At 42.3% G+C, this 19,099-nt stretch overlaps 1 protein-coding gene across 2 annotated transcripts; it reads right to left on the bottom strand.

Annotated features, from left to right (window-relative positions):
- Nucleotides 1–1,939: 1,939 nt before the first annotated feature.
- On the bottom strand, nt 1,940–18,267 carry LOC135520297 (NADH dehydrogenase (ubiquinone) complex I, assembly factor 6-like). Of its 2 annotated transcripts, none has more exons than XM_064945729.1 (9): nt 17,862–18,267; nt 17,391–17,490; nt 15,396–15,518; nt 15,176–15,232; nt 14,978–15,080; nt 12,253–12,386; nt 4,215–4,316; nt 3,740–3,796; nt 1,940–2,455 (listed from the first exon to the last, which is right to left on the bottom strand). In XM_064945729.1, exons 1-9 carry the CDS (start codon nt 18,044–18,046, stop codon nt 2,327–2,329), a joined length of 990 nt encoding a protein of 329 aa, XP_064801801.1. In that variant the 5' UTR covers nt 18,047–18,267; the 3' UTR covers nt 1,940–2,326. The 2 variants fall into 2 exon arrangements, with proteins under 2 accessions (XP_064801801.1, XP_064801802.1); XM_064945730.1 differs by having other exon boundaries at nt 17,387–17,490; nt 17,862–17,949.
- Nucleotides 18,268–19,099: the final 832 nt, after the last annotated feature.

Genomic DNA, 19,099 nt, shown 5'->3' on the forward strand with positions numbered 1-19,099 from the left:
GGAACCTTGTCAAGTCCCGTAGGGTTCAGCACACAATTTTAATTGAATCGAAATATGTTATGCATCACAGCAATTAATTTAGCTTGACAATCCCGTCAAATGCAATTCTGCATCTAGACACTAAATGGTTATATAAAAGGTAAAATTGGCATCATGTTGATGCATTTAAGTTGTACCTCTAGACCACAGGTCAACATCTCTTGGATTAGTGTGCCTATTTTACTTAGAATAACAATTAACATCGTTAACACAAGTCTTTATCGTTGACACAATTTATCAGTCTTGGAAAGATGAGCAGGTTTCCATAGCAACAGACCATAATAGGACCAATTAATGACGCTTGATCATTAGCATTCTAGTTGGGGACTTGATAACGCATACCTGGCTCTCTCCTCCTTTGAAGTATAACAGGACCAGATGCTTTGTACCAGCAGCAGTGCCACTACACCAATCGTTCTAGATTCACACAGTTCAGTTAGCCTTGAACCACCCCACTGACATTCTATCAATACTTAGTTAGACAAGAAAAGTGGCATCTACTGGAAGAAACATATTTCCTAAGCATATTATAGGTCACCCTTCAGACTGCAAGTCACTTCCTTTACAACAAAGTCATCATTCCTACATTATTAAACAAACTGTTTTCAAGAGGACACATCGGCACAATGCAGGAAGTCAAACAGCGAGGGGACAATCAAGTTGGTTTAATTCTGACCCACACACACTGGTTGAATAAACGTTTCCACATAATTTCAACGAAATGACGCTGAACCCATGTGGAAGACGTCTGTGCCCAGTGGGGAGAATCTTCAATTGGATGAGACCAGTGTTCTCTCTCCGAAAGAGACAGTACTATAGAGAACTGACTGGCCATCACACACTGGTATCTTGGTTCAAAAGAAAAGGTACATTTGATTTGAGTCCTGCCTGTGTGCATGTTTGTATTTTGGCCATCACAGGCTTGGCGACGAAAAACATAAATAAATTCTGACGATGCTCGCTCATCTTTGGTGAAGGTTTAAACCAACCTATCAAATACCCTTTGATCCTGGATGTCTCTCTTCTAGTCGCGTTCGCCCTCTCACCGGTTAGAAATACAAGGCACTGCTCATCAAAACATGGCATTTGTCCAGGACTTCACTGGGTTGCTTCAAGTGAATGATACCAACTTCATTTTATCAGTAGTCCATTGACTGCATCAAGATTGATGTTTCATCCTACCATGGCAATCTAACGAATGGCCACAGGTATTTGCATGTATAAGAAACAGCCTTAAGCGGACAGAAGTAGCACAGAGGGTTGCTTGGGAACAACAACAAAAAACAATGAATCGTTGGAAGGCTACAGCTGTTTGCAACATTGAGAACAGGCAGAAAAAGTGGGATGGGAGGACTTTCCCTTCTGTTAAGGGCAGAAGGGTAGCCTAGTCTGAAGAGGGCATCATCAGGGTCTGGAACACGCGGAATGTAATGATTCATAACAGGGAGGAAAATACATACTATAATAAATAAAATACATTATTTAAATAAATAATCAAACTAACCTGGGTGAATGACCTGGCCCTCTCTGTGACAATCTTTAAGGTGAAGCCTTAGCATTTCCTGGTTTTGAAGAATAAAACCAAATAAGTACATAAACAGTTCAAAATGGCCCTTTTCTTTTCAACTCCACAACCTGGCATCTGGTCCAGATCAAAACAATCAACTGGAGGCGGACATTTTCTGGTAAACTAAGCACTATGCTAATTATACACTTGCATCCTACTTTGGCTGTAAATGGTTGTCAGGAGCAACAGTACCATATCATTTTGTGCTGGTAAAAGCTGTTGTGAATGTATACAGCTTGTGCCGCAAATATGGACAGTGATATTCACACTTAAGTCAAGTAAAAAGCTCTATATTTTCTTAAAATGTTCACAATTCAGAATAATATACATAACTGTTATTATGGTCGTGACATCTTTATTGAAGAGCTTTAAAAAGAAGAGAACACTTGTGTAGCCATGTTGATGGTCCGATTTACTACTGAAAATATTAAATATATCAGGGCATCAGTTCAGTCTCCAGTACTGTAGTTATTGCTTTGCAATAATCCCTGTCTGTGGTTCTCAGCTGTCTAGTCTACAACAGGGAGTAACACAGGTTGAACTGGTTTAGATGGCAGAGGTATGTTTTAGATCAGAATCCTTTTCTGGGGAGTGCTGATGTCGTAGATGGAAGAGTCTCCTGAAATCCACTGTTGTAGATTGGTCTACTTAGAAACCAACATACGAGAGCGGGACTTTGAGAAATCGGATAGAGCTAAAGATAAGGTCCCACCATGCAGGTCAATAGGTCTTCTTCCAGGAGCGGAAATAGAGCTGGATGGGGATCAGTGGGTTTCTTTTCTGTAGGCTGGGATGGAACACATCAAAGTCTACCCGCCGCACCCTTTGAAGGTAGTCCTCCAGCACCACCTAGAACAGCAGCCAGAGAGAGGGAAACAGCATCAACACACCTGTGTGTGTGTTGTGTGTCTGTCAGTCCTTATTCTCTACATGTGGAAGCTAGCGTGAGCATCATCTCAGAGCTCAGGAATGTGCTTCCTCTTTGCCCTAGATACACAAAGCCAGCCCGGCCTAAAACATATGATATGATTCAGCATCTGAGAGGAAAGAGCCTTTAAGGTGTCAGAAAAGCTAACATAGTTATAGCACCAGCAGCAATAGAGCATCATATTTGTGGAAATTGTCCTGGATGGAGAGGATAAAAGAACACAGAATTGAGTGGATTAATGCTCTCTTTCTCTAATTACCATCATACCCCTGCTGGTTGGAGCACTCAAGCGTTGTGACATCCACCCTTCAAAACATAACACGACGACGGGGCATTTGTTTATTTTGAATTCTTCACCTGGGCCTCATTCTCAAGCCTCTGGTTAATATGTTCTGCCCTTCCTTTCTTGTGCTCTTCCATGCATGAATCAGACTGCTTTTGAGAGTGCCAGTGGTAAGAGCCCATAATGCAGTCCCTTGGTGTTCTGTCAGGTGCGATTTAAATTGGAGCAGTAGAAGGTGTGTCTGGCCTGATGGGGAGCGTGCTGTGATGAGAGGGAGATTAGGCTAGACAGACAGCCATGTGAGGATATTGGGAGGTGGCTGAGGAAGAGGAAGGATCATTCAAGATGGCTGCTCCTCCTTGTAGGGTAAGCTTCTTATGACAGTCTTTACATTAGTCTCAGACAGTGACCGTTGAAAAACTATTGGTCCTGTGTAGAGCATATTTGGTGTACCTCGATCACTTCAGAGGTGAAGTCTGATTTTGTGTTGTTTTTTTAATAACTTTTATCAATGCTTGTCAATTTGATGAGTAATTCTAAAATGAGGTAGTTAATAACAAATGATGCAGTCTACAAAAGTCACTTGATTTAACATATAGACATAAGTACAGTTGAAGTAAAAAAAAAGTAGGGTAAAACTAACCTGTCTCACGACGGTCTAAGTTCTAGGTTCAGATGAACATGACTGGAGGATTCATAAAAAAAATAATTTAAAAAAAATGACAGAAATTGAAGAGAAACTAACACGCAGACCTGGTCTCTTCCCTGGTGCCAGGACTAAAGAAGCCCCGTAGTTCAGTCTTGTCTTTGGTCAACGTTTTAGTAAATATGACCCTTTTCATGATGTTACATCAGTCACAGTGACCACAACATAACCCAGTAACATAACCCAATCATTCTTATAGTAATAACAACAACCCACTGTCTGGAGGAAGGCAGGGAAAGCGGAAGCTGGTATGTTCTTGCTGAAGGATCTGGCCTGTGGAGACAAAAAAGGTTCAAACTGAGTAAAATGACTAACAGGCTAATAAAGCTATAATCCGTTTAACAGAGATGGACGTGCATATAAAACACCAGTAGCTACTAAATTTGACTACTTCAGCTTCTCTTTTAAATTCCTTTTGTGTACAAACAAGCCTTAATTGACTTGAAGCTCACAATAAAACAAAGTTACAAGTATTCATCAACGTTAAATGATTATGTATGTGTTGTACAGGTAAAAAAGGCATTGTAGTAGCCATTCGAGAAAACGACTGAACCCACATGAGAATACACTATCAGAGCTCTCCAAATGTAGAAATGTAATTGAATCAAATCAAGCAGTAAATCTGTTCGGCAAGAACAGCCCACCAAATAACATTGGAGGAACACTGTCCTAATGTCATGAGGTTACGTACGTGTTGTAGGTGAACGTGGGCTTGGCTGGCAATGTCATATACCACGTCTCTCACATTCTGTTCCCGGCTTCCTCGGATGAAGTCCTCCTGGGAGGCTCTGTGCTGGTGGTGACACACACACCTTTGTTCACACCACTTATTCACACAGGAGAGATTTGTTCCTTCAAACCACTATTCTAGCCAAGCCAACCAATTGTTCATGCTGATAGCATATGACCTCTAATGGGGGCGAACAAAGTGAAGCTCTCGATAATTATCTTCATTATTCACGGTATGTATAGCGATTGTCAGATCTCAGTTCTCTCTCCTTTAAAAATTGTTATGGCCTCAGGCTGCCCTGAGGTCTGTTTACAGCACTGTGGCCGTCAACCCCATGATAGACAGAAGTTGTTTAGAAACTGAATACAAGTCAGATAGTGACAGCAAAAAATATATATAAAATGGTTAATCGTAATGTTATTCCACATATAAGGAGTTTAGTTTGATATAAACTCAGCAAAAAAAAATCCCCTTTTCAGGACCCTGTCTTTCAAAGATAAATCCAAATAATTTCACAGATCTTCATTGTAAAGGGTTTAAACACGGTTTCCCATGCTTGTTCAATGAACCATAAACAATTAATGAACAAGCACCCATGGAACAGTCGTTAAGACACTAACACCTTACAGACAGTAGGCAATTAAGGTCAGTTACACTAAAGAGGACCTTTCTACTGACTCTGAAAAACAACAAAGAAAGATGCCCAGGGTCCCTGCTCATCTGCGTGAAAGTGCCTTAGGCATGCTGCAAGAAGGCTTGAGGACTGCAGATGTGGCCAGGGCAATAAATTGCAATGTCCGCATTGTGAGACGCCTAAGACAGCGCTACAGGGAGACAGGACGGACAGCTGATCACAGTGGCATACCACGTGTAACACCTGCACAGCATAAGTACATTCAAACATCACACCTGCGGGACAGGTACAGGATGGCAACAACAACTGCCTGAGTTACACCAGGAACGCACAATCCCTCCATCAGTGCTCAGACTGTCCGCAATAGGCTGAGAGAGACTCAGGGCTGAGGGCTTGTAGGCCTGTTGTAAGGCAGGTCCTCCGCAGACGTTACCGGCAACAAAGTCGTCTATGGGCACAAACCCACAGTCACTGGACTAGACAGGCCAGGCAAAAAGTGCTCTTCACTGACAAGTCGCGGTTTTGTCTCACCAGGGGTGATGTTCGGAGTCGTGTTTATCGTCGAAGGAATGAGCGTTACACCGATGCCTGTACTCTGAAGCAGGATCGATTTGGAGGTGGAGGGTCCGCCATGATCTGGGTCGGTGTGTCACAGCATCATCGGACTGAGCTTGTTGTCATTGCAGGCAATCTCAACGCTGTGCATTACAGGGAAGACATCCTCCTACTCTCCTTGCAGGCTCATTCTGACATGACCCTCCTGCATGACAATGGCACCAGCCATACTGCTCTTGCTGTGAGTGATTTCCTGCAAGACAGGAATGTCAGTGTTCTGCTATTGCCAGTGAAGAGCCCGGATCTCAATCCCATTGAGCACATCTGGGACCTGTTGGATCGGACATTTCCCCCCAAGAAATGTCTGGGAACTTGCAGGTGCCTTGGTGGAAGAGTGGGGTAACATCTCACAGCAAGAACTAGCAAATCTGGTGCAGTCCATGAGGAAGAGATGCACTGGAGTACTTAATGCAGCTGGTGGCCACACCAGATTAGAGGTCGACTGATTAATTAGGGCCAATTTGAAGTTCATAACAATCGGACATCTGTATTTTTGGACACGGATATCAATTTTTTTTTTTTTTACACCTTTATTTAACTAGGCAAGTCAGTTAAGAACACATTCATATTTTCAATGACGGCCTAGGAACGGTGTGTTAACTGCCTTGTTCAGGGGCAGAACAACAGATTTATACCTTATCACCTTGTAATTGTCATTATTACAAATATTATTATAATATTTTATTTATTATTATAATTAATATAGATATATTTTTTTTAAATATTATTATTTATTTATTTTTAAAATCAGCCAATTAATCGGTGGCGTTTTTTTTTTTGGGGTCCTCCAATAAATCGGTGTCGGCATTGAAAAATCATAATCGGTCGACTTCTACACCAGATACTGACTTACTTTTGATTTTGACCCCCCTTTGTTTAGGGACACATTATTCCATTTCTGTTAGTCACATGTCTGTGGAACTTATTCAGTTTGTCTCAGTTGTTGAATCTTGTTATGTTCATACAAATATTTACACATGTTAAGTTTGCTGAAAATAAACGCAGTTGACAGTGAGGGCGTTTCTTTTTTTGCTGAGTTTAGTTTAACAATAATATTTTTTTATTTCACCTTTATTTAACCAGGTAGGCAAGTTGAGAACAAGTTCTCATTTACAATTGCGACCTGGCCAAGATAAAGCAAAGCAGTTCGGCACATACAACGACACAGAGTTACACATGGAGCAAAACAAACATACAGTCAATAATACAGTATAAACAAGTCTATATACTATGTGAGCAAATGAGGTGAGATAAGGGAGGTAAAGGCAAAAAAAGGCCATGGTGGCAAAGTAAATACAATATAGCAAGTAAAACACTGGAATGGTAGATTTGCAATGGAAGAATGTGCAAAGTAGAAATAAAAATAATGGGGTGCAAAGGAGCAAAATAAATAAATTAAATACAGTAGGGAAAGAGGTAGTTGTTTGGGCTAAAATATAGGTGGGCTATGTACAGGTGCAGTAATCTGTGAGCTGCTCTGACAGTTGGTGCTTAAAGCTAGTGAGGGAGATAAGTGTTTCCAGTTTCAGTGCTTTTTGTAGTTTGTTCCAGTCATTGCAGAGAACTGGAAGGAGAGGCGGCCAAAGAAAGAATTGGTTTTGGGGGTGACGAGAGAGATATACCTGCTGGAGCATGTGCTACAGGTGGGAGATGCTATGGTGACCAGCGAGCTGAGATAAGGGGGGACTTTACCTAGCAGGGTCTTGTAGATGACATGGAGCCAGTGGGTTTGGCGACGAGTATGAAGCGAGGGCCAGCCAATGAGAGCGTACAGGTTGCAATGGTGGGTAGTATATGGGGCTTTGGTGACAAAACGGATTGCACTATGATAGACTGCATCCAATTTGTTGAGTAGGGTATTGGAGGCTATTTTGTAAATGACATCGCCAAAGTCGAGGATTGGTAGGATGGTCAGCTTTACAAGGGTATGTTTGGCAGCATGAGTGAAGGATGCTTTGTTGCGAAATAGGAAGCCAATTCTAGATATAACTTTGGATTGGAGATATTTGATATGGGTCTGGAAGGAGAGTTTACAGTCTAACCAGACACCTAAGTATTTGTAGTTGTCCACGTATTCTAAATCAGAGCCGTCCAGAGTAGTGATGTTGGACAGGCGGGTAGGTGCGTGTAGCGATCCGTTGAAGAGCATACATTTAGTTTTACTTGTATTTAAGAGCAATTGGAGGCCACGGAAGGAGAGTTGTATGGCATTGAAGCTTGCCTGGAGGGTTGTTAACACAGTGTCCAAAGAATGGCCAGAAGTATACAGAATGGTGTCGTCTGCGTAGAGGTGGATCAGAGACTCACCAGCAGCAAGAGCGACCTCATTGATGTATACAGAGAAGAGAGTCGGTCCAAGAATTGAACCCTGTGGCACCCCCATAGAGACTGCCAGAGGTCCGGACAGCAGACCCTCCAATTTGACACACTGAACTCTATCAGAGAAGTAGTTGGTGAACCAGGCGAGGCAATCATTTGAGAAACCAAGGCTGTCGAGTCTGCCGATAAGGATGTGGTGATTGACAGAGTCGAAAGCCTTGGCCAGATCAATGAACACGGCTGCACAGTAATGTTTCTTATCGATGGCAGTTAAGATATCGTTTAGGACCTTGAGTGTGGCTGAGGTGCACCCATGACCAGCTCTGAAACCAGATTGCATAGCAGAGAAGGTATGGTGAGATTCGAAATGGTCGGTAATCTGTTTGTTGACTTAACTTTCAAAGACCTTAGAAAGGCATGGTAGGATAGATATAGGTCTGTAGCAGTTTGGGTCAAGAGTGTCCCCCCTTTGAAGAGGGGGATGACCACAGCTGCTTTCCAATCTTTGGGGATCTCAGACGACACAAAAGAGAGGTTGAACAGGCTAGTAATAGGGGTGGCAACAATTTCGGCAGATAATTTTAGAAAGGGTCCAGATTGTCTAGCCCGGCTGATTTGTAGGGGTCCAGATTTTGCAGCTCTTTCAGAACATCAGCTGAACGGATTTGGGAGAAGGAGAAATGGGGAAGGCTTGGGCGAGTTGCTGTGGGGGGTGCAGTGCTGTTGACCGGGGTAGGAGTAGCCAGGTGGAAAGCATGGCCAGCTGTAGAAAAATGCTTACTGAAATTCTCAATTATGGTGGATTTATCAGTGGTGACAGTGTTTCCTATCTTCAGTGCAGTGGGCAGCTGGGAGGTGGTGTTCTTATTCTCCATGGACTTTAGTGTCCCAGAACTTTTTTGAGTTAGTGTTGCAGGAAGCAAATTTCTGCTTGAAAAAGCTTGCCTTGGCTTTTCTAACTCCTTGTGTATAATGGTTTCTAGCTTCCCTGAACAGCTGCATATCACGGGGCTGTTCGATGCTAATGCAGAACGCCATAGGATGTTTTTGTGTTGGTTAAGGGCAGTCAGGTCTGGGGAGAACCAAGGGCTATATCTGTTCCTGGTTCTAAATTTCATGAATGGGGCATGTTTATTTAAGATGGTTAGGAAGGCATTTAAAAAAAATATCCAGGCATCCTCTACTGACGGGATGAGATCAATATCCTTCCAGGATACCCCGGCCAGGTCGATTAGAAAGGCCTGCTCGCTGAAGTGTTTCAGGGAGCGTTTTACAGTGATGAGTGGGGGTCGTTTGACCGCTGACCCATTACGGATGCAGGCAATGAGGCAGTGATCGCTGAGATCTTGGTTGAAGACAGTAGAGGTGTATTTAGAGGGCAAGTTGGTTATGATGATATCTATGAGGGTGCCCGTGTTTAAGGCTTTGGGGAGGTACCTGGTAGGTTCATTGATACTTTGTGTGAGATTGAGGGCATCAAGTTTAGATTGTAGGATGGCTGGGGTGTTAAGCATGTTCCAGTTTAGGTCGCCTAGCAGCACGAGCTCTGAAGATAGATGGGGGGCAATCAGTTCACATATGGTGTCCAGAGCACAACTGGGGGCAGAGGGTGGTCTATAGACTGCAACGGTGAGAGACTTGTTTTTAGAGAGGTGGATTTTTAAAAGTAGAAGTTCAAATTGTTTGGGTACAGACCTGGATAGTAGGACAGAACTCTGCAGGCTATCTTTGCAGTAGATTGCAACACCGCCCCCTTTGGCAGTTCTATCTTGTCTGAAAAGGTTGTAGTTTGGAATTAAAATTTCTGAATTTTTGGTAGTCTTCCTAAGCCAGGATTCAGACACAGCTAGAACATCCGGGTTGGCAGAGTGTGCTAAAGCAGTGAATAGAACAAACTTAGGGAGGAGGCTTCTAATGTTAACATGCATGAAACCAAGGCTATTACGGTTACAGAAGTCATCAAAAGAGAGCGCCTGGGGAATAGGAGTGGAGCAAGGCACTGTAGGGCCTGGATTCACCTCTACATCGCCAGAGGAGGAGTAGAATAAGGGTGCAGCTGAAAGCAATAAGAATTGGTCGTCTAGAACGTCTGGAACAGAGAGTAAAAGGAGGTTTCTGGTGGCGATAAAATAGCATCAAGGTATAATGTACAGACAAAGGTATGGTAAGATGTGAATACAGTGGAGGTAAACCTAGGTATTGAGTGATGAAGAGAGAGATATTGTCTCTAGAAACATCATTGAAACCAGGAGATGTCATTGCATGTGTGGGTGGTGGAACTAATAGGTTGGATAAGGTATGGTGAGCAGGACTAGAGGCTCTACAGTGAAATAAGCCAATAAACACTAACCAGAACAGCAATGGACAAGGCATATTGACATTAAGGAGAGGCATGCTTAGTCGAGTGATCAAAAGGGTCCAGAGAGTGGAGAGGTTGGTTGGGGGCGATCCAGACAGGCCATCGGTAGCAAGCTAGCATAGGATGGACGTCTGTTATTAGCCACCTCTTGCGCTCCGTCAGTAGATTAGTGGGGTTCCGTGTGGTAGAGGGGACCAATCCAAATCACACAACAACAAAACTAAAAACAATAGATATAGCTAGAGGCCCAAGAAGAAGAAAAAAAATAACAATATCAATAAAAATAAATAAATTGTCCGATTATCTATTCAGATAGCAGCCGATAAGACAGCTAATGGCTAGCAGGCCGCAGATGGGCGCCCAGGCAACGTCGCGACGGAGGAACCAGACGGATAACTCTCTCGGGTAGACAACGTCGGCAGTTCAGCCGTGAAGGCCCGGTGGGGCTCCGCGTAGGCAGCCAAACGGGTCCGGATAGGTGACCGCAGCCTAGGAGTGATTGATGGAACTCCTCAGCTGGCTAGCTCCGGAACAACTGATGTTCGCTCCGGAATCGACGAAAGCTTTAACTAGCTTCTGGATTAGCTCCTGGCTAGTGTTGGATCCTGTATTTTACATTATAGCCATTACCATATATATGATTGAATATTATCTGCTGTTGGCTTGTGTGGATGTATGTATGTGTTATGCAACATAGCTGACTTAAAACATTGTTAAAAGTATCAGGGCCATGGGACTTTCTCATGATGGAAAAATACAGAGAAGCATGAAGACAGGAACTGTTCAAATTAGTTGGGAGGGGGGCACATTCAGAGCAGGGTGTTGCAAGAATAAGCGGTCTTTTGTTAGATAACAGGAGCCAGGTGCGAGATAACGGTATGGAGCATGAGAACCTGGATGTTCCTCACAAGCAAGTTACAGAAGCGCCAAGAGGCGGGGACCCGCCTGAGCGCCTACAATAGACTGGACAAGTTTAAACCACGCCCAGTCTCTACTGTGATAGGCCAACAGACGGGTTGGAACTGTCTATCACAGTATAAAGAATACTGTTTTACATACGTCTTGTCAGTTCTCTGTTCTGCCCTGCGTGGTATTACAGAGAGCCCGTATATACGAAAGTTGCATTTATATATATATGACACGATGAGGACAAAAGACGTCTGAACTGCTATTCCATCTTGGTTGATCAAGGACAATGAGATTTTTTATTGCCCAAAAGCACAAGGCGGTCGGTGTCTGTAGACATGCTGCTACACACATTAGCTTGACAAACTAAACAATCAAGTCAGGTAACTTCAATACTATTTGAATAAAATGAAGCTTGGAATTGCAAGTTATTAGCTAGGCTAGAAGCTGTTGTCAAGCAATGGGAGCAAAACAACAAAACAAGAACATACAGAGGGTCCACTGCCAAAGCCTGTATAGCCTGGACACCAACAGTCCCTTCCGCTTCCGACCAGAGCAATGAATTTATGACTGGATTAAAATAATTGGAAAATTGCAAAGCACTCACTGTCCCTTAATGACACAGGAAGTGGAGAAAACCCACCAGGCTTTAGCAAGCTTCAATTGAGCTCAGGACTAGACCTTTATGTTACAGTAGCACCCCAGGTGTCAAAACAATAGTGATCGGCAAATGACCTGGAGGTCTCCATAAACCTGAAGAGGTCACTACTGTCACACACACTGGACTAGTAGCGGTAAAAACATCTCCTGATGTCACATCATAAATCAGCTGCACACAGTCCCCTGTCACTCCAGCTGTGGCTCAGAGGCCTTGTCGACAGATGATCAGACAAAGGCTGTGAATTTGACTTGTAACTACAGCCAGTGCATTTGTCATGGGGTTTCATTAGAACTGTGCCTCTGGCATACTTCATTTGGAGTAGTGACACACTCCCTCACTGTGTTGATAATGACAAACCGGTCTAGCAGGAATATAATGTCACAAAGGCCTGTGTGTGTGTGTGTGTGTGTGTATCTGGAATGGCAGTGTAGCATCCATCTGTACAACACGTCACCAGCAGGAAAGTCATCATTTTGATACCTCTGCTGCAGATATGGTCACTCACCAGCATGCAGATGTCCATAGGTAGGTAGACTTTGCGTCTGCTGCTGTGGTAGGGCGTGGCTCTTAGGCACGTCACAATCCCCTGGGCCTTACCAATGTGGCTGGCAGCATGATCAGCATGGACATCTTTCACACCTGGACAAACACACACACACAGGGAATCAGGGAAGACAGAAAAATAAATAAAAGTTAAATCATTGCACCACTTTTAAAACAAATTACTAAACTCTATTGAATTAAACATGCGCTGTCTAGGTACAAGAAGAATCTGTCTTCTAGTTTACCTCAGAAACCTAGTTACCGTTTTTGATTGACTAGGACCATGCTAAAACCTTAAGCAGACACTGTTCTCTTGTATACATAATTTATAACAATGAAGCGCACCCATTTGATATCAATAACTGGGAAATGCTTTCATGCGGAGTGCCCTGTACTTGAAATAGGTTGAGGCTTTGAGTCAGACACCTCTTCTAGTCAATTAGACTGGAACAAGTGTGACAGGTTCCTTGGCAGAGGGGTGCAAAATAATGACATTCCACAAGAGAAGATACCTGCATTTCTGTGACTTGTTTGCATTTGAAATGCAGAAATGTTGCCACTTAATTAATCCCTCAAGTGAATACAGCTTGACCAGCTTCTAAATCTTCCTCTCATAAAACAATCTGCATGTTCAAATAATCATTATTTTGTATACAGTGCATTCAGGAAAGTTTACAGACCCCTTGACTTTTCACATTTTGTTACGTTACAGCTTTATTATAAAATTATTGAAATGTTTTTTCCCCCCCTCAATTTACACACAATACCCCATACTGACAAATCAAATTAGGAATAATTGCAAATATATTAAAAATAAATGTACATAAGTATTCAGACCCTTTACTCAGTACTTTGTTGAAGCACCTTTGGCACCAATCACAGCCTCGAATCTTCTTGGGTATGACACTACAAGCTTGGCACACCTGTATTTGAGGAGTTTCTCCCGTTCTTCTCTGTAGATCCTCAAGCTCTGTCAGGTTGGATTGGGAGCGTCTCTCCAGAGATGTTCGATCGGGTTCAAGTCCGGGCTCGTCAAGGACATTCTGAGACTTCTCCTGCATTGTCACGGCTGTCTGCTTAGGGTCGTTGTCCTGTAGGAAGGTGAACTTTCACCACAGTCTGAGGTCCTGAGTACACTGGAGCAGGTTTTCATAAAGGATCTCTCTGTACTTTGCTCTGTTCATCTTTCCCTCAATCCTAACTAGTCTCCCAGTTCCTGCTGCTGAAAACATCCACACAACATGATGCTGCCACCACCATGCTTCACTGTAGGGATGGTGCCTGGTTTCCTCCAGATGTGATTCTTGGCATTCAGACCAAAGAGTACAACCTTGGTTTCATCAGACAAGAGAATCTTGTTTCTCATGGTTAGAGTACTTGAGGTGCCTTTTGGCAAAGTCCAAGCGGGCTGTCATGTTCCTTTTACTGGAGGAGTGGCTTCCATCTGGCCCCTCTACCATGAAGGACTGATTGGTGGAGTGTTGCAGAGATGGTTGTCCTTCTGGAAGGTTCTCCTATTTCCACAGAGGAGCTCTGTCATAGTTACCATCAGGTTCTTGATCACCTCCCTAACGAAGGCCCTTCTCCTCCGTTTCCATTTGCGCCGTTTGGCCAGGCAGCCAGCTCTAGGAAGAGTCTTGGTGGTTCCAAACTTCTTCCATTTAAGAATGATGGAGGCCACTGTGTTCTTGGGGACCTTCAATGCTTCAGAAATATGTTGGTACCCTTCCCCAGATCTGTGCCTCAACACAATCCTGTCTCGGAGCTCGACAGAGAATTCCTTCAACCTCATGGCCTGGATTTTGCTCTGACATGCCCTGTCAACTATGGGACCTTTTTATAGACAGGTGTGTGCCTTCCCAAATCATGTCCAATCAATTGAATTTACCACAGGTGGACTACAACCAAGTTGTAGAAACATCTCAAGGATGATCCTGAGGTCAATTTCAAGTCTCATAGCAAAGGGTCTGAATAGTTATGTAAATAAGGTATTTCTGTTTTATTTTTAACAAATGATCAAACAATTCTAAAAACCTGTTTCACTTTGTCATTATGGGGAATTGTGTGTAGATTGATGAGGAAAATGTTTTATTTAATCCATTTTAAAACAAGGCTGTAACATAACAAAATGTGGAAAAAGTCAAGGGGTCTGAAAACTTTCCGAATGCACCGTACACACACAGTATAATGTGACTGTTCCTGTCAAGGTTCTTCCAAATAGGGAAGGAGCAGAGTCATTGTCATCCATTTCTTTGGCTCTATGGAATCTATTGAGAATGTGTTTAATGTAGAGTGGAAATGGGTCATTTCTGTTGTCCAGCCTTTCAGCAAGAATCTACAGGAGATCAGTGGCTATATTGATTCATTCTGATGGCATTTCCGTTGTGCAATTATGCATGAAGAGCTCTGCAACGCCAGGCGGACAAGATATCATTAGACAAGACACAATTACAAAGTTCCCAGCAATGCTCCATTCGCTGGCTGCAATTCTCATCTTTCTCAATTTAGTCAATGTGCTGCATTTGCAAGAACGATTCTCATCATTTCTAAGAGGTACTTGAACACTGGGAACTTAATTGTGAATATAAATTAGATGTTTTCCCCCCCTCTGGAACAGAACAATGCACATGCTGTACACTCTCTTCAGTCAGTGGAGTCGAGCACAAAACACAGATACACCTGCTCACCTAAACTCTCCAGAAGAAGGTACAGTAGTGAGGACTGGGTATTCTCTGAATAGGCCTCCAACTCCTGGAGGTTTCTATAAGCTCTGTCTTCCATGTCTTTCTCCTGTTGGCAACAGTAGAGACATACTTCAAATAAATTTAACAGAACTAGAATTGAACCCACCCAAATCCATGACCTAAAATGCAACATTTGCTTACTCTCTCAGAGATTATTCTCAGCATCCACCTCTTTGTCAGGTAGTGTTTCTTCACCGCCTGCAAAAGGAGATATTTAAAGGTATTTAAAACAGCTTTTCCAATGCATTTGATATGTACTATGTTTAATGGTATGCCAAATCCAAACGTTATACTGTAGACTGCGTTAGCCTGCAGATGTATTCATGAAAATAAAAACAGAAGATATCTACTCCAGACTGACCCTCCATAGTTCTGCACTGACAGGCTGCACTGGGGGGTCGTCCCTGTAGATTTCCTCCACTGTAGTCTTCCAGAACTGCATCCGCATCAGACCTATGGTCTTCTGGGAAACAGAGTCCTTCACCTTGGAGAGAAACAAAAATGCGAGTCTTTTCTCAATTCCTTTCAGTAGACATCTTCATTGAATAAGTTTATACTGTTAGGCATACAGATTTGCATGAAAAATGCCTTGCTTTACAAGACCATTCCCTCACTGTTATCCTTGTTCATATCTAGGTCTATAAGGTGATCTATTATTCTAGACATAACAGCATTATCTTCAACAGCAGGATGCCTGAACATCAACACTTAGCTCTGGACATGTATTGGACATATGACCACCCCGAGGATTATAGTATCATCATTTCCAATATATGCATATACATATTCATACAGTGCCTTCAGAATGTATTCACACCCCTCAACTCTTTACACATTTTGTGTTACAGCTTGAATTTAAAATTGATCAAATTGAGATTTTTTTATGTCACTGGCTTATACACAATAACCCATGATGTCAAAGTGGAATCGCTTTTCTAAATGTTTATAAATGAATAAAAAAATAAAAACCTGAAATGTATTGAGTCAATAAGCATTCAACCCATTTGTTATGGCAAGCCAAAATAAATTCAGGATTAAATATGTAATAATCAAGTCAAATAACAAGTTGCATGGACTCATTCTGTGTGCAATAATAGTGTTTAACATGATTTTTGAATGACTACTTCATCTCTGTACCCCACACATACAATTATCTGTAAGGTACAATTATCTGTAACCACCCATATGGTCCCTTTGTAGTCGCTTTGGACAAAAGCGTCTGCTAAATGTGAATTTCAAACAAAGATTCAACCACAAAGACCAGGGAGGTCTTCCAATGCCTCACAAAGAAGGGCACCTATTGGTAGATGGCAACAACAACAAAAATATACAGGAATCATTCCTAACTCAGTTGCCGGAAAGGAAGGAAACCGCTCAGGGATTTCACCATGAGGCCAATGGTGACTAAAACAGTTAGAGTTTAATGGCTGTGATAAGAGAAAATGGAGGATGGATCAACATTGTAGTTATCCCACAATACTAACCTAATTGACAGAGTGAAAAGAAGGACGGCAGCAGAACACATATTCCAAAACATGCATCCTGTTTGCAATAAGTAAAACTGCAAAAATGTGGCAAAGAAATTAACTTCATGTCCTGAATAAAAAGCATTATATTTGGGCATATCCAACACAACACATCAATGAGTACCACTCTTCCTATTTTCAAGCATGGTGATGGCTGTGTCATGTTATGGGTTTGCTTGTCATTGGCAAAGACTAGGGAGTTTTTGGGAATAAAAATAAACATAGAGCTAAGCACAGGCAAAATCCTAGAGGAAAAACTGGTTCAGTCTGCTTTCCAACAGACAGTGGAAGACAAATTCACTTTTCAGCAGGAAAATAACCTAAAACACAAGGTCAAATCTACACTGGAGTTGCTCACCAAGAAGACAGTGAAATGTTCCTGAGTGTCGAGTTACAGTTTTGACTTAAAACGGCTTGAAAATATATAGCAAGACTTGAAAGGGATTGTCTAGCAATAATCAACAACCAATTTAACAGAGCGTGAAGAATTTTGAAAATAATAAAATGGCCAATGTTGCACAATCCAGGTGTTCAACGCTCTTAAGAGACTTACCCAGAAAGACTCACAGTTGTAATTGCTGCCAAAGGTGCTTCTACAAAGTATTGACTCAGGGGTGTGAATACTTATGTAAATGAGATTTCTGTATTTAAATACATTTGCAAAAATGTCTTCACTTTCTCATTATGCGGTATTGTGTTCAGGTGGGTGAGAAAAAAAATATATAATTATTATTCCATTTTGAATTAAGATTGTAACACAAAATGTGGAACAAGTCAAGGGGTATGAATACTTTCTGAAGGCACTCAGTGCTGAACTCTGGAATACCTGCCTGAGCCAGCTCGACATTGAAGGCCCTCAGGGCCAGTGAGGAGCGCCGGGCATCCTCAGGGAGAAGCAGGGAGGACACAAAACCGTCATAGTCCCGAGACCTGGGGAAACAAGGCAGTGGACACAGGCAAATTATTTGAAACAAGTGTAATGCTATTGGTGGACTAACTTCTTCACAATGAAAACATTAGATGCAGTAACACATGTAACAAAAACAAATAACTAGCCAGGGTTCGGGTCAATTCAGTATATGCACTGACATTCCAATTCTCTTCAATGCATTTCAACGAGGAACAATTGGAATTTAAATGCATTTGGTTTACTTTCTAAATTAACAGGAATTGAACCCAACCATGCAACTAGCTATACAATGTAGCCAGTCAGAGGGGCCCGTGCAATTTGTGCTTAGAATGATGCTTGCTAGTCAAACCATTTAGCCATATTTAGCTAGCTAGCAAACTGGCTTACTTACCTCACAATATCGATACAGTATTTTTCGTTATGCCGAGATTCTGCAGTAGAGTTTGTTGAAGCTCGTATACATTTTACTTCGGTAGGTCGTTGAATACAAATAGCGTGTGGCACTCTTTGGAGTGAGTGAAACACCGAACATTTTGTGGTTAATAGTCCATGCTTTGCACTAATGCCAGATGCCATGTTCACAACATACCCTTCAACTTTCACCCTTACTTTGTGTCACAACAAAAGTATTCCTCCCTTGTTCATGTGTTCCGCTTTATGTTGTACTTTTAAATACAGAACACTCGTTTTAGGTAAAGTATTTATCTCAAGGAAGACAATTAGTTATAATTTAGCGAACAATATGTAGCAGCTACAACTGTGCATTTCAGAGTTTCATTTATAGTAGACCTTTGCAGCAGGCAAAGTAAACAGAACTTGACGTGCTCTTGTTTTGGACAACGTCATATATAAGGGTCATATGACTTCCCTCGCTATGATTATGGGAGCTTAAAAGTAGAGTGAGCCAGTTACACACTGTCCATGTGGATGCTGTTATATGGCAACAGTTTCAATTAATTGTCACTTTGCATTGGTCCTGATATGGCATGGTATTTGGCTTTCGGAGTGCAACAATATTGGGTAAGGGCCGTCGTGTCAAGTTCGGAAGTTCACAATCAGACTCAGAAGTTAACATGCGCCAGCCTGCTCGCTTGCTAGATTGCTTGGTCTGCTGTCTCAAGGAGGCAGACCGGAATCTTGTTAGGACAGCCTGTGAGGACACCGCACCTATCTGACGTGGTAGTCCCGTGTCGTTCAGTTGGCAGAGCATGGAGCTTGCAATGTCATGGTTGTAGGTTCTATTTCCAATGGTGACCAGTATGAAAATGTATTGAGTAAAATGCATCAGGGTAAATTATTCCCTGCCTATGTTCTGCCAGGTTTTGGGAATTAATAAACGAATTCATTCATATTTTGATCAGTTAAAGCCAGGCACTTGCTTGATTTATGTTTATCTCGTGCAGTGGCAGCAGCAAAGAGCAAAGTCATTCTTGTCTCTGACAACAGTATGTTTTCCCTGTGTGACTTTACTAGGCTGTGTGAATAGGCTATTTAATTAACGCAAACATGTTCAGTCAAGTGACGAAGTCTTTCGTACACTTAGCGTCACTGCAAACTGAGGACCTATCTGAAATAAACATATACAGTTGGAAGTTTACATACACTTAGGTTGGAGTCATTAACTTGTTT

The sequence above is a fragment of the Oncorhynchus masou genome, chromosome 29 (assembly GCF_036934945.1).
Source record: "Oncorhynchus masou masou isolate Uvic2021 chromosome 29, UVic_Omas_1.1, whole genome shotgun sequence".
In the NCBI taxonomy this organism is placed as follows: domain Eukaryota; kingdom Metazoa; phylum Chordata; class Actinopteri; order Salmoniformes; family Salmonidae; genus Oncorhynchus; species Oncorhynchus masou.

What these genes read in the sequence shown, in the direction of transcription:
- LOC135520297 (XM_064945729.1), bottom strand. Translation starts at nt 18,046, where the DNA reads ATGGCATCTGGCATTAGTGCAAAGCATGGACTATTAACCACAAAATGT. An exon ending in TCAGTGCAGAACTATGGAGG is followed by an intron (nt 15,233 to 15,395) that starts GTCAGTCTGGAG and finishes CTCCTTTTGCAG; the next exon opens with GCGGTGAAGAAACACTACCT. An exon ending in TCCCTGCCTTCCTCCAGACA is followed by an intron (nt 2,456 to 3,739) that starts GTGGGTTGTTGT and finishes CTGCTGTTCTAG; the next exon opens with GTGGTGCTGGAGGACTACCT.